General features: G+C 48.2%; 1 protein-coding gene across 1 annotated transcript; it reads left to right on the plus strand.

Moving 5' to 3' along the window:
• Positions 1–920: 920 nt before the first annotated feature.
• Positions 921–6,114, plus strand: LOC138069569 (BOLA class I histocompatibility antigen, alpha chain BL3-6-like). The gene is made up of 8 exons (XM_068960901.1): positions 921–1,024; positions 1,345–1,614; positions 1,829–2,104; positions 2,683–2,958; positions 3,075–3,185; positions 3,604–3,636; positions 3,775–3,816; positions 3,980–6,114. The coding sequence occupies exons 1-8, from the start codon at positions 961–963 to the stop codon at positions 3,982–3,984; spliced, it is 1,077 nt and encodes a 358-aa protein (XP_068817002.1). The 5' UTR covers positions 921–960; the 3' UTR covers positions 3,985–6,114.
• The last annotated feature ends 8,694 nt before the right edge of the window (positions 6,115–14,808 follow it).

Raw genomic sequence — 14,808 nt, forward strand, 5'->3', positions numbered from 1 at the left:
AAACAATGAATTACTTAAAAAAATATCTTACATTAGTACAAGTGACATCCAGTGTGCAAAATAGGCTTATGGATTTTAATGGAACAGAATAGGAAATAGTGATAATGTTTCAGGTCCACTGAGAAAATACCCTTCAAGAAACTATCACTTGCGTAGTTTTAGTTTTGTATCAAAGATAAACATCCACAAGTAACAGGAAAGGTTATTAAAAATATTACTCCGACATATGTATGGTCCTTTTTGATAGATTTCAATCAAAATTATGGATTCAATGCAAAAGCAAACATAAAACCCAGTGAGACAGACAAGAAAAAGACTTGCAAAAATATAATAATGAAAAAACTTCCACTGTTCTCACTATAGAGTTTAATTGCAGAAATTGTTATTTTTCATATAAAAATCATGGGTTATTAACCTTATTCTAAAGAAAATAGGTGAAAATGTTTAAACTGTTATTTCTACTATGGAAAATATCGATAGAAGTAACCACATAAACAAAATTATCCTTGGGGTCCTCACGAATTTGTAGGACTGTATAAATATCCTGACCAAAATGTTCTGAAAATCTCTGACTACACAGTCGCTGGACCAGGACTCGGGGACAGTGTGACTGCAGAGTTCTCGGTGCAGGAGAGGAGGGATCAGGGCAAAGTCCCAGGTACTGGATGCGGTTCTCAAGGTCTCAGCGTCTCAAAGTCAAAGGCCTTGTTTGGGGAGGGAACTGTCCGTGTTGGGGGATCCCTAGTCTCCTCGAGTTTCACTTTCTCTTCGCAAACTCTGTGGTGCCTTTCTGCCCGGACACTCGTGTCGCCGCCCTAGTTCTCACTCCCATTGGGTGTCTGGTTTCTAGAAGCCAATCAGCGGCCCCGCGGTTCCCGGTTTTAAAGTCTCCACCTGTATCCCCCCACACCCCCACCCTCCGCCAGGACTGTTTCTCCCCAGACCCCGAGGATACTGGTCATGGGGCCGCGAACCCTCCTCCTGCTGCTCTCGGGGGCCCTGGTCCTGACCGAGACCTGGGCCGGTGAGTGCGCGGTCGGGAGGGAACGGCCTCTGCGGGAAGGGGCGAGGGGACTGCCCGGGGGTTGTAGAGGGGGGCAGGACCCCCAGGGAAGGAGCCACCTCGCCGCCCTCGCCCAGACGCGTCCTCTCCCGCCTGGTCCCGTCCTGTCCCTCCCCCGCTTCCCGCCCCCTTTTCTCTCCCCCAAGAAGTCCCGGTCCTTCTCCGACCTTTTCGGTCTCACGTGCCCCTAGTCTCCCCCCCAATCCAGGGCCCATCACCCCTGACCGGGGACCCGCGCCAGGAGGAACATCGGGCCGGATCTCACCCCTCCCCGCCCCCAGGCTCCCACTCCCTGAGCTATTTCTGCACCTGCCTGTCCCGGCCCGGCCTCGGGGAGCCGCGATTCTTTGCCGTCGGCTACGTGGACGACACGCAGTTCGCGCGGTTCGACAGCGACGCCCCGAATCCGAGAATGGAGCCGCGGGCGCCGTGGATGGAGCAGGAGGGGCCGGAATATTGGGAAGAGATGACACGAGATGCCAGGAAAGCTCAACAGAGATTGCGATCAGGCTTGAACACCATGCGCGGTTTCTACAACCAGAGCGAGGCCGGTGAGCGAGACGGGCCCGGGTCCAGGTCACGACCCCCATCCCCAGGGACTGTCTGGGGTCGCCCCGAATCCCTGGGTTCGAGGGTCACCCCGACACTGCGGGACCCTCACCGCCCCGCATTCGGGAGGAGGCGGGGGCGGGGCGGGGGGGAGCGCTTGACCCGGTTTCACTTTCAGTTTGGGTTTAATCACCGCGGGTGGTCGGGGCGGGTCAGTGTCTCACACCGCCCAGTGGGTGTTTGCCTGCGACGTGGGGCCGGACGGGCGCCTCCTCCGCGGGATCTGGCAGACCGCCTATGACGGTGCGGACTACATCTCCCTGAACGAAGACCTGCGCTCCTGGACCGCGGCGAACACGGTGGCTCAGATCACCAAGCGCAAGTGGGAAATCTCCGGTGAGGCAGAGTTCCAGCGGAACTACCTGGAGGGCAAGTGCGTGCAGTGGCTCCACAGACACCTGGAGACCGGAAAGGACACGCTGCTGCGCGCAGGTATGAGGGGCACCGGGCCTCTCTGATCTCCTCAGGCTGGAGCCGGCTTTCCACGAGGAGAGGAAAAGGGGTCCTTCTGGAAACGCCGCCCCAACTTCTTGTCTGGAGAGGGGGGAATCCCCCCAGGTTTTCATATTCTGTACAAAACAGTGACACACCAGTGGCCCCATTTCTCTGAAGGACAGTTAACCCAACCCATCCCTGAAATAACTGGCCAGCGGTGCCCTTTGACCCTGAGTGCCATCTTGTGAATCATGAGTTTCTCTCTCAAGGCCTGTTCTCACCCTGAGACCATCTTAGGAGGCCAGACTCTAGCTTTTCTGAGACATTCAGCCTCCTCCCAAATGAGGACCGTTACTCTGTATTTTCCCCTTACATGGAGTCTCCTTCCTTGGCACTCACCCTGACTCCAGAACTTTCCAAGGACTAGGAGTTTTCCCCAATCCTGGAGTCCAGGCTGGTGTCCGGTGTTTGTGCTGCTTCTTTTCAAACCCATTATCTCGTCCATTCTCAGCATGGTCACGTGGTTCTGCTTCAGTGGCCCACGGAATGTGAATTTTCTGATTCTTCCTCTTCAGATCCTCCAAGGACACATGTGGCCCATCACCGCATCTCTGACCATGAGGTCACCCTGAGGTGCTGGGCCCTGGGCTTCTACCCTGAGGAGATCTCACTGACCTGGCAGCGTGATGGGGAGGACCAGACTCAGGACATGGAGGCTGTGGAGACCAGGCCTTCAGGGGATGGAACCTTCCAGAAGTGGGCGGCCCTGGTGGTGCCTTCTGGAGAGGAACAGAGATACACGTGCCGTGTGCAGCACGAGGGGCTTCAGAAGCCCCTCACTCTGAGATGGGGTAAGGAGGGGGTCAGAATGGAGCTTCCTCTCAAATAAAGCAGGAGCCCTTCTGGACATGAACGGCAAGGTCAGGACTGAAACCTGAAGTCTGGGCTCCTTCCCTTTCTTCCACAGAACCTCCTCAGCCCTCCATCCCCATCATGGGCATCATTGTTGGCCTGCTTCTCCTCATGGTCACTGGAGCTGTGGTGACTGGAGCTGTGATTTGGTGGAAAAAACACTCAGGTAGGGAAAGGAGGGAAGGATCTGAGTTTTCTTGTCTCACTGGGCAGGTTTCTGGCCCAGGTGGAAGTTTGCCTGCCTTGTTGCTGTAAAGTACCCTCCACACACATGTGGAATCTGAGCTGATGTTAAGACTGAGCCTTTCGTAAAGTACATGTGAAAATGAAAGACAAATTTTTCATCTTCATAATTCCAGCTGGGGGCCTGTTTCTCAGCATTTGAAGGTCAGGAGGGAATGTCCCTGCTGAGGACAGACCTCCAGGAGGGCAGCTGGTCCAGTCCCCCCACCTCTCCTTCTTGAGCTTGTCCTGGATTTTTGGTCACAGTTCTGAAAAGTTCTTTGTCGTCCAGGACTAGGGAGTTCTAGGATCTCATGACTCGGTCTCTCCCTGGTCGCTCACATCATACTTTCTTCTCACAGGTGAAATAGGAGGGGGCTACACCCAGGCTGCAAGTAAGTATGGAGGGTGTGATTCCTCAGACCTTTGTGAGGGTGCGACAGGAGGCCATGCGGGACTCGCCCTTCTCAAAGTGCCTTCTCTAGTTTCTCTCCTGTGGGTTCTGACCACGTCCTGGTTTTGTTCTCCTCCAGGCAATGACGGTGCCTCTGATGTGTCTCTCACGGTTCCTAAAGGTGAGAGCCTGGGGCGTCTAGATTGGGAGAGGAGTTGGGGCAAAGGGGACACACTGGGTGGCGGGGGTCTCTGAGTGGGACATGTGAGCGTGTGGGGGGCTGTGGAGAATGTCGGCCCTTACATGACCAACCTGAACTGGTTCCTGATTCTTTTCTTTCACAGTGTGAGAGCGCTGCCTTGTGGGGACTGAGTGATACTTGGTCCAACTTTGTGACGTCAGATCCCAGGACCCCTCTTTCTGCAGCTGCGTGTGAATGTGTCTGTGCTCCTAGTAGCATAACGTGAGGAGGTGGGGAGACTGCTGACCACTTCCAATCCAAACTCCTGGATTTAAAGAGCGGTGCCTAATAGTCACAGCAGGAGGAATATGCGACCTGTCCGCCCTTTTCGGAAGAGAAAATACCATTGTGTGTAGAGAGTGCAGACGGTCGGTGTGGGAGGGAGGGTGATCCGCTCGTGGGGAAGCACAGGCAGCACTGATGTCAGTGTGAGGGGATGTTGTGCTGTAGCTGCCGCAAGAGCGCAAGTGGCCTGAGTCCACATTAATGAAGGTGGAATACAGAGGCGTCCACACTGATCGTTCCTTCATCTGGTATTTGTTGTGTGCCTGATAGATGATGCTCTATGTTTGCATCTGTGAAACCTCAGTGAACTAACACAGACACCCTTTCTTGGCCTCGTGCAGTGTGTTCTGGAGAGATGGGGCAAAGTGAGCCTCATAAGTGAGGGAAGTGTCTGCTTAGAGATTCACAAGTGCTCTGAGAAAGGTGACCCAGAGTATAAGCGTGTGGGTCCAGGGAATGTGGCTGTTTTACTAAAGTGGTCAGTGTGGGCCTCGTGGAGGAGATGATATTTGAGTAAAGATGTGAAGGACATGAAAGAATGTCCACAAGCATGTCTGGGGGGAGAGCTCTCCAGGCAGAGGAGCCTCCAGTGCAAATGCAGGAGGGCAGGAGAGTGTGTGTGTTCAAGGAAGAGCCAGGAGGCAGGTGTGGCTGGAGGAGTGAGGAACTGTGATGAGATCCAGTGTCTGGCCAGATCATGTGGGCCTCCAGCATATTAGAAGGTGTCTGATGTCTGTGAAAGATGTGGATTCATAAGATGGTTTGAATAGAAGATGACCTGGTGTGACTGCTCACTAGAGTCGTCAGTCTAACTGCTGAGCAGAATCAGGAGGTGAAGGGTGAACGATGCAGTGGAGGAGCCTGTGGGATTAGTGCGGTGTCCAGGGTGGGGATGCTGGAGCTCCCCTGGACCCTCATTAGGTCTAGACAGTCGGGAGTAGAGCCTGAGAATCTGTATTTGTAATAAGGTTGGGGCTGATGCTGCTGGTCTTCAGATCACACTTTTAGTAGCAAGAACGAACATAGACCAGGATTCCCACATGGTGTGTATCAGCCTCACACACAGAGGTTGTTAAAGAAGCAATCCCTTGGTCTTGTCCTAATACTCTGAGAAGGTGGTTCTGGGGAGAGGCTGAGCATTTCGTAAGAAGCCCCACAAGCAATTCTGATGATCAGCCCATTTGGGAAGCCCTGGGGTATATGAGAGCGAGTGCCTAGAGAGGGGTCTTAAATCCACATTTTAAAGCATTTTTTTTTCTTCAGAAAGAAAAGGGAATTTATTTTGACAATTATGAGGTGTGATGTTGAGAAATAATGCAGTTCTTATTCCACCTGAAGACTTAGGCAGTGGTTCACAGTTCAGTGTAATGAAATCCTTGCTCTCTGAAACTATTCTCCAGGTTGAGATCTCCTCACTCATTCTTTGAGCTAACAATGGGATCCAAATTAAGTTAGACATACAGTACTATATATATATGGCTCCCCGGGAACAGGATCCACAGTGTCCACTGCAGGCCAGGTCCCACAAAGGCAGTTTCGCCCCTGCTGGGGCACAGTGTCCCTGCTCACACAGTGAGCCCCTTGTGCTGGGCGTGGACCCTGCACTGAGGACGGCTATCACTGAGTCTCCTGACAACTGGAGGTGGTGTGACTGCCACTCTCGACACCCTTGTCAGATGTATCCTGCATAGTTCCAGCTTCTCTATGTCACAATGTCCTGGCATGTCTAGAGTAGAGTCTGGCATGTGGTCACCTGAGTTGTGGGACCTCAGCATCACACTGTGCACTCTGGCAAGAATATTTGGGAAAGTGGATTTTCTTCTTTAATGGAGAAAGGTGTCTCTGCCTCCTACCAAGACTCTTTCAGTGTGGAATTCTCCTAATCTGGAAATGCTCCTTATCAGGTGAGGGGGTGAGATGGATGGATAAGAATGTCAAATTTCAATTGTTATAGAAAAGATCTGGAACTGGAACTTGATCTGCTACAATGCAGGCACTCAGGTTTGGCTGAAAGAATAAGTGACTAATAAATGCCATCCAGGCTAGAGAAATGCTTGCTTACCTGTTTGTTTTGTTTTGTTTTCATTGGCGTGTAATTGATGTACAATGCTGTGTCACTTTCTGCTGTACAATACAGTGAATCAGCTCTAAATATATTCAGTTTTTTTAGACTTTCCCCATATATGCCATTAGAGAGTGCTGGGTAGAGTTCCCTGTGCTATGCAGGATCCACAGCACTTTAAAGTGCTGCCCAGATGGTGGTGGAGGGAGATCCTAGAAGGATGGCTCTGCTCCAGATGCAGAAGAATCCAGACCAGGTGGGACATTTCCAAAGAAGGAAAAACTGATGGAATATCCAAAGTATCCCCACTTCTTGAAAAAGTCATGCAAACAGGGGAATCATTAGAGCTGAATTCACGAGAGCTTCACAGAACATAATCAGCAAGCACAAGAGGCTCTTCAGTTCTTCTTCACTTTCTGCCATTAAAGTGGTATCATCTCCTTATCTGAGGTTGTTGGTATTTATTTCTCCTGGCAGTCTTGATTCCCGCATGTGATTCACCCAGCCTAGCATTTTGCCTGATGTATTCAGCATATAAGTTAAATAAGCAGGGTGACAGTTTTCCCAATTTTAAGCCAGTCCGTAATTCCATGTCTGGTTCTACCTGTTGCTTCTTGACCTGCATACAGGTTTTCAGTAGACAAGTAAGATGGTTTGGTATTCCCATCTCTTTAAGACTATTCCACAGTTTGTTGTGATCCACACAGTCAAAGCCTTTAGCATAGTCAGTGAAGCAGAAGTGGGTGTTTTTCTGGAATTCTGTTGCTTTCTCTGTGATCCAACAAATGCTGGCAGTTTCATCTCTGGTTCCTCTGCCTTTTCTAAACCCAGCTTGTATGTCTGGAAGTTCTCAGTTCACATACTGCTGACGCCTAGCTTGAAGAATTTTGAGCCTAATTTTGCTAGCATGTGAAATGAGCACAATTGTATGGTAGTTTAAACATTCTTTGGCATTGCCCTTCTTAGGGATCTGAATGAAAACTGACCTTTTCCAGTCCTTTAGTTAGCTTCACTTCCTCATATGTAGAAAAGCATTAAATCCTTTCATGATGAGATCAGCTCCTTGTGACCAGCAGAAAACCTTTGGAAGATAAGTATTTGATTGCACTGAACTCCCCCCTTCACCAAAATCATATACACTGACCTTCCCTCCCTACCTCTTTGGAGCTGTTTCTCAGAGCTTTCTGAGGTGCTGTCTCCCAGGCTGCAGTCCTCATTTTTCCCCAAATAAAACTTAACTCACAAGTCTTAAGTTGAGCATCTTTTTAGTTGACAAGTGTAGTAGTCAGGGAAAAGAAAAAGCTGAATGAACTAAGTATGATCCATATATAAATCAAGTGGGAACTGAAGGGATGGGAAGAGTGAGAGAAAGCCGTGACCATGAACTATTGCATCAGCCTCTGTGTGATGCGACAGACAGTGGCTGTGACAGAAAAATCAAGCAGCAGTTCCAACAAGGCACTGGGTTTAGAGAATTGGAAATAAAAGCCGAAAGGATCAGCTAAAAATCATTCAAAGTGGTCACCAATGGGAAAGCAGAAATTGAGAAGAATCAGGATTATAGTAAGAGTGCATCATGAGAAATCAGGCACAGATATTTGACTTCTTAATTTACAGACAATTGTGCCTTTGATTAAATAATCATATAAGAAAATGAATGAGGATGAATGTTTATGCTTAATGAAAGCTGAGTACAACAAATGGCACTTGAGAGTTTACTAAAATGCAAGAATACTCGTAACATGCATGCAAAGGACGTGAATGACGTTTACCTTGAATAAAACCATGAAAGACTATATCATCCCTTTCGGATAAACAGATTTGGAATGAGGTCTCTGTTCCCATTACCCTACTGTGCATCGTGTGCACCAGGCAGGGAGGGGACAGGCTCTGTCTAGGGAGAACCCTTCACCACCCTCTTGCTTCCAGTCAGGTCCTGCTGCAGAAAGTGCTCCTGTCCCCTGTCTGGGTCTGTGGGAGGTGCCCCTTAGAACATGCGTGCCACAGATGCTTTACCTGGGTGGGGCTAAGGTTGTCCTGACCAAGGAGAGCACCGCTCACCTGTGTGCCCTCAGACCAGAAGTCTGGAACGACTGAGGGTCTGATGGAGAAGTCTCACCTCCCATCTGCTGTGTGGAAATCAGTCTGAGCTGATGGAGGGAGATGCTGCTGCTTGACTAATGCCTCCACGTTCTGGGCTCCTTTACCCTCTCAGTTTAGGACACTCACCCCAACAGTCACGGCGCCCTCAAAGCAGACGGTCCCATATTCCTCCTAATCAGAAGCCCCCAAGCCCTGTCCTGTCCCCTCCCCTGACATCCCCCTTCAGCTCTGCTTCATCACATGAGGGTGACAACTGTTCAGGGGAGGTTCCCCCCAGGGTCAGGCACTGAACACTGGCCCCAGGGGTCCCACTGCATTATCCCCCGGCCCTTTATGCTGAGCCTGCCAGACAGTGGGAGCTGGAGGGAGAGAGATGTGGGGGATTATTAGAGCCTCCTCAAGGCTGAGAGAAACTCTCCTTTTACCCAGAATCTTACACACTGTTCTTTCCCAGCATGCGAAAGAAAATGCAAACCAGATGTGTATATTTAAAGAGCAATTACAACTTTTAATATGAAATGATACAGATGTTGCCGGCATGAAGGAACATATATGCATATGTGACTGTGACAAGGGTGAAGGGAACCTTAGATTTGCAGAAATCTGCTAGTTGTCATCTCAGGAGAAGCCATAATAAGGAAACTGGCAGAAAAAGCTTATTGGTAATAATTTATTGTCCATGTGCTCTGCTATAATTAAAAAGCAAAAGTATGATTAGTACTAGTGTGGTTCAGCTACAACCACCTCAAATATATTAACACTTTTAATCATCCCAGTCACGACTGGAAAGAAACAGTAGTTTTCTCATTTAATAGATGAAGAAATGGAGACCTCAAGAAGGAATGTGTTATATTGTAAATCAACTAACTTCAAAATGCTGCTAAGTCACTTCAGTTGTGTCCGACTTTGTGTGACCCCATAGATGGCAGCCCACAAGGCTCCCCCATCCCTGAGATTCTCCAAGCAAGAACACTGGAGTGGGTTGCCATCTCCTTCTCCAATGCATGAAAGTGAAAAGTGAAACTGAAGTCACTCAGTCGTTTCCAACTCGTAGTGACCCCATGGACTGCAGCCCACCAGGCTCCTCTGTCCATGGGATTTTCCAGGCAAGAGTACTGGAGTGGTTGCCATTGCCTTCTCCGAATAATAATAATAAATACATCTATATGGAATCTAGAAAAGTGGTACTGATGAACCTATGTACAGGGCACGGATAGATGCAGACGTGGAGAATGGACTTGTGAGGGAAGGCGAGGGTGGGACGAGTTGAGAGAGTGGCATTGAAATATATCCTTTACCATGTGTCAAATAAAAGCCAGTGGGAAGTTTTGGTATAACATAGGAAGCTCAACCAGGTGCTCGGCGACCTGGAGGGGTGGGATGGGGAAGGTGGAGGGAAGTTCCAGAGGGAGGAGATACATGTACACTTATGGCTGATTCACACTGCTGTATGGCAGAAACCAGTACAACACTGTAATGCAAGTATTCTGTAATTGAAAATAAAATATACAATAAAAATAATAAGATAAATAACAGAACACATATAAAAGAAAAAGTGCTATTAAGACCAGAAATAGGAGCTGAATTCAGGCCTCCTGGTTGCAAGGTCTAAGCTTCCCCTGTTAGACTGATGGAGCCAGGATCTGACCTGAGGACTGACATCCTGGGTATGTGAGGCCATTATGATCAGTTGGCTCGATCTGGCATCCATCCAGCATCCATCCAGGTCTTGTAGGCTCTGGGGAAAAAGAAAAACCAATAAATCACTGACCAACTGGTTGCAGAACATTGCTTTTTATTCCCTCAGAGATTCTCTTTCAGTTGCTCCAAGGTCAGATTCGGCAATCCTCTGAGGGAAGACACACCCAGCCTTTTTGGCCTCCTTTTTCCCAGCTCTTCCTGGACTCCTCGTCTAATTCCATCAACGTCTTCACCTGTCCCTGCTGTCACCACCCTCCACAACAGGGACAGAAGTCAGCAGGAAGAAAGGAAAAGCTGCAGGGGTGAAAGTCAAATCCTCCTGCCTTAAACACAGACCCAACTCTTAACTGGTTTCCCCTTTCAGTTCAGTTCAGTTCAGTCTCTCAGTCGTCTCCGACTCTTTGGGACCCCAAGGACTGCAGCACCCTGACCATCACCAACTCCCAGAGCTTGCTCAAACTCATGTCCATTGAGTCAACCATTCAACCACCTCATCCTCTGTCATCCCCTTCTCCTCCTGTCTTCAATCTTTCCCAGCATCAGGGTCTTTTCCAATGAGTCAGTTCTTTGCATCAGGTGGCCAAAGTATTGGAGCTTCAACTTCAGCATCAGTCCTTCCAATGAATATTCAGGATTGATTTCCTTTACGACTGACTGCTTTGATCTCCTTGCAGTCAAAGGGATTCTTAAAAGTCTTCTCCAACACCACAGTTCAAAACATCAATTCTTCAGTGCTCAGCTTTCTTTGTAGTCCAACTCTCATTCATTCGTGACTACTGGAAAAACCATAGCTTTGACTAGAGGGACCTCTGTTGGCAAAGCAATGTCTCTGCTTTTTAATATGTTGTCTAGGTTGGTCAAATTCTTGAATCCAGGCTTCAGCAATACGTGAACCATGAATTTCCTGATGTTCAACCTGGTTTTAGAAAAGGCAGAGGAACCAGAGATCAAATGGCCAACATCAGCTGGATAATGGAAAAAGCAAGAGAGTTTTAGAAAAACATCTATTTCTGCTTTATTGACTATGCCAAAGCCTTTGACTGTGTGGGTCACAATAAACTGTGGAAAATTCTTCAAGAGATGGGAATACCAGACCACCTGACCTGTCTCTTGAGAAATCTGTATGCAGGTCAGGAAGCAATAGTTAGAACTGGACATGGAACAACAGACTGGTTCCAAATAGGAAAAGGAGTATGTCAAGGCTGGATATTGTCACCCTGCTTATTTAACTTCTATGCAGAGTACATCACGAGAAACCCTGGACTGGAAGAAACACAAGCTGGAATCAAGATTGCTGGGAGAAATATCAATAACCTCAGATATGCAGATGACACCACCCTTATGGCAGAAAGTGAAGAGGAACTAAAAAGCCTCTTGAAAAAATTGAAAGAGGAGAGTGAAAAAGTTGGCTTAAAGCTCAACATTCAGAAAACGAAGATCATGGCATCTGGTCCCATCACTTCATGGGAAATAGATGGGGAAACAGTGGAAACAGTGTCAGACTTTATTTTGGGGGGCTCCAGAATCACTGCAGATGGTGACTGCAGTCATGAAATTAAAAGACGCTTGCTCCCTGGAAGAAAAGTTATGACCAACCTAGATAGTATATTCAAAAGCAGAGACGTTACCTTGCCGACTAAGGTCTGTCTAGTCAAGGCTATGGTTTTTCCTGTGGTAATGTATGGATGTGAGAGTTGGATTGTTAGAAGGCAGAATGCCTAAGAATTGATGCTTTTGAACTGTGGTGTTGGCGAAGACTCTTGAGAGTCCCTTGAACTGCAAGGAGATCTAACCAGTCCATTCTGAAGGAGATCAGCCCTGGGATTTCTTTGGAAGGACTGATGCTAAGGCTGAAACTCCAGTACTTTGGCCACCTCATGCGAAGAGTTGACTCACTGGAAAAGACTCTGATGCTGGAAGGGACTGGGGGCAGGAGGAGAATGGGACGACAGAGGATGAGATGGCTGGATGGCATCACTGATTCGATGGATGTGACTCTGAGTGAACTCTGGGAGTTGGTGATGGACAGGGAGGCCTGGCGTGCTGCGATTCATGGGGTCGCAAAGAGTCAGACATGACCGAGCGACTGAACTGAACTGAGGTTGGTCATAGCTTTTCTTCCAAGGAGAAGTTAATTTCATGGCTGCAGTCACCATCTGCAGTGATTTTGGAGCCCGCCAAAGTAAAGTCTATCACTGTTTCCATTGTTTCCCCATCTATTTGCCATGAAGAGAGGGGACCGGATGCCATGATCTTAGTTTTTGGAATGTTGAGTTTTAAGCCCGCTTCTTCACTCTCCTCTTTCACGTTCATCAAGAGGCTTTTTTGTTTCTCTTCCCTTTCTGCTATTAGGGTAGTGTCATTTGCTTATATGAGGTTATTGATATTTCTCCTGGCAGTCTTGATTCCAGCTTGTGGTTTATCCAGCCTGGCATTTCACATGATGTGCTCTGCATATTAATTAAATAAGCAGGATGGTAATATACACCCTTGACGTACTCCTTTCCCAATTTGGAACCTGTGTCTTTTTCCATGTCTGGTTCTGACTGTTGCTTCTTGACCTGCACACAGATTTCTCAGGAGGCTGGTAAGGTGGTCTAGTAGTCCCATCTCTTGAAGAATATTCCACAGTTTGTTGTGATCCATAGTCAAAAACTTGGCGTAATCAATAAAGCAAAAGTAGATGTTTTTCTGGAATTTTCTTGCTTTCTCGATGATCCAGTGGATATTGGCAATTTGATCTCTGGTTCCTCTGCCTTTTCTAAATCCAGCTTGAACATCTAGAAGTCCAGGGTTCACATACTGTTTAAGCCTGGCTTGGAGAATTTTGAGCATGACGTTGCTATCATATGAAATGAGTGCAACTGTGTAGTAGTTTGAACATTCTTTGGCATTGCTCTTCTTTGAATTGGAATGAAATGGAACTTTTCCAGTGCTGTGGCCATTGCTGAGTTTTAGGACAAGTAATATGGTTCCCTGATTCTGATTTCCTTTACTTGCTGTCAGCTCTGCCGTGAGGAGTGGTCTACACTTGGGTACAGGATGTTTTGAAAAAGCACTGGATGGAGACTTTCAGACTTGGACTTTGCTTGAGCTGTGTTAACTGGGCACGTTATTCAACTCCCACGGTTCTGTTTATTTCCCCTAAAAGGAGGGTTAGATTACGACCCTGCAGGTCTCTTCTGAGCCAACGGTCTGGTATTCTGAGCACACAATCCTTAGCAGAGAGTCACAGGGCACAACATTCACTGAGGAGGACACCCCACTCAGGATACTCGTCCTCCAGGTGCTGAGATACAACAGCTCGGCACTAACAAGCACCAAACTGGTGCTGAGAAAATTCCTGAATGAATTTCAGAATCAAATACAAGTAACTCTGGGGTTGCCCCAGCCTGGATTCAACACACCCTGCCTGGGCTCCAGAGTCTCCAGCTCCAGATCCTAGACCTGCACTGACACACTCCCAGCATCACTGCGTGTCCCCCCTCCTCTCACACTGTGAGCCCTTAGAAGGTGGGTCTGTGCAGGTAACTGGATGTGACCACTGGAGAAACCTTGGTTGAATTCTTGCTCCTGGAGGGCTCAACAGATAAGAGCTGAGCAGCCTCACCATTCAGCTTTGAATGTACCTCTGGCTTATGTCTTGACTTGGTTTCAAGGCCTTCCACACACTGTTTCAACAGAGCTGAAACCTCAAGTGACTTTAACGAGAAATTATTAAATTACAACGTGTTCCCTGGACCCACTGGGCCTCATTGCACCCTCCACCTTGCTGCACACTTACTCCTGACTGCTTGCAATGTCTTCATTTTCTTTTCCTTTTTATCTTTTATGATTATCCTAATCATCCACATGGGTGAAGTTCTATCCAAAGTTCCACCTCATTCATTAAACTCCCTCTAACCGCTGGTGTGTCTGGCCTATGAACTTTAGGACACTATTCCTCGGCTTCACTTTTAGCCTTGAAAGAGGCTCTGGTCTGGGACATCTCTGCACATGCACCAGAGGGTCCATCAGGATTTCCCAGAAGTAGGGGAGTATCATCCACACAGTCATTGTCAGCCCTTAATGACCAACACTAGGTTATCATCTGGTTCCCCATCTCCAGAGCCCCCACATTATTTGCTAAGCATGTATCCTTGAGCAGTGAGATTGCTGAATTAATAATTAGTTAATGGCACACAGACCCCAGCCTTCATTCTCAGGTGATGACTGTGTTCACTCCCCTGCCTCACCTGATGCTACGGGAAGCCCATCCCGAGGGCCTCTCGCTCCTGAGGACTGGGGAGAGGTGGAGAGCACCGCTCCCCCTGCTTTCTCCCAGGCTCCTGCCTGCTTTCATCAATGGGTGCTCTTTGTTCAGCCCAGTCTCCAGGTTTGGCTGTGATATCACTGCACATTTCTCCGAGTTATGGGAAATCCTCACCGGACTCGTCAAGAGCTTGGTGTCATTGACAAAGTAGTTTGGCTCCTCCATCAACCACGCAAGTCTCTGCCCACCCCACCTCGCTGTTCTGGAGGATGAAAGTTCCTGATGAAAGTGTCCATCCACAAACCAGAGCAGTAAGTGTAGGGACTCCTGGACCTGATTCAGACACAGCCGTGCAAAAGCACTGCAGAGCTTGATCCTGAGGTCAGAACCAGTGGATTGAAAGTAAACTCTACTATTTATGAGTAATGATCCCTTCCCGGTGTGTGAGAAATGTCGTGTTGTGTGTGTGAAAGAGAGACTTATTTTAAAACTTGGCTCATGGGTCTAGAGGTCTTGTGCGTCCAGAGGT

The sequence above is a fragment of the Capricornis sumatraensis genome, chromosome 22 (assembly GCF_032405125.1).
Source record: "Capricornis sumatraensis isolate serow.1 chromosome 22, serow.2, whole genome shotgun sequence".
In the NCBI taxonomy this organism is placed as follows: domain Eukaryota; kingdom Metazoa; phylum Chordata; class Mammalia; order Artiodactyla; family Bovidae; genus Capricornis; species Capricornis sumatraensis.

Coding starts and splice junctions, on each gene's coding strand:
- LOC138069569 (XM_068960901.1), top strand. CDS start 961: ATGGGGCCGCGAACCCTCCTCCTGCTGCTCTCGGGGGCCCTGGTCCTG. Junction 1,025..1,344: donor CCTGACCGAGACCTGGGCCG/GTGAGTGCGCGG, acceptor CCCCGCCCCCAG/GCTCCCACTCCCTGAGCTAT. Junction 2,959..3,074: donor GCCCCTCACTCTGAGATGGG/GTAAGGAGGGGG, acceptor TTTCTTCCACAG/AACCTCCTCAGCCCTCCATC.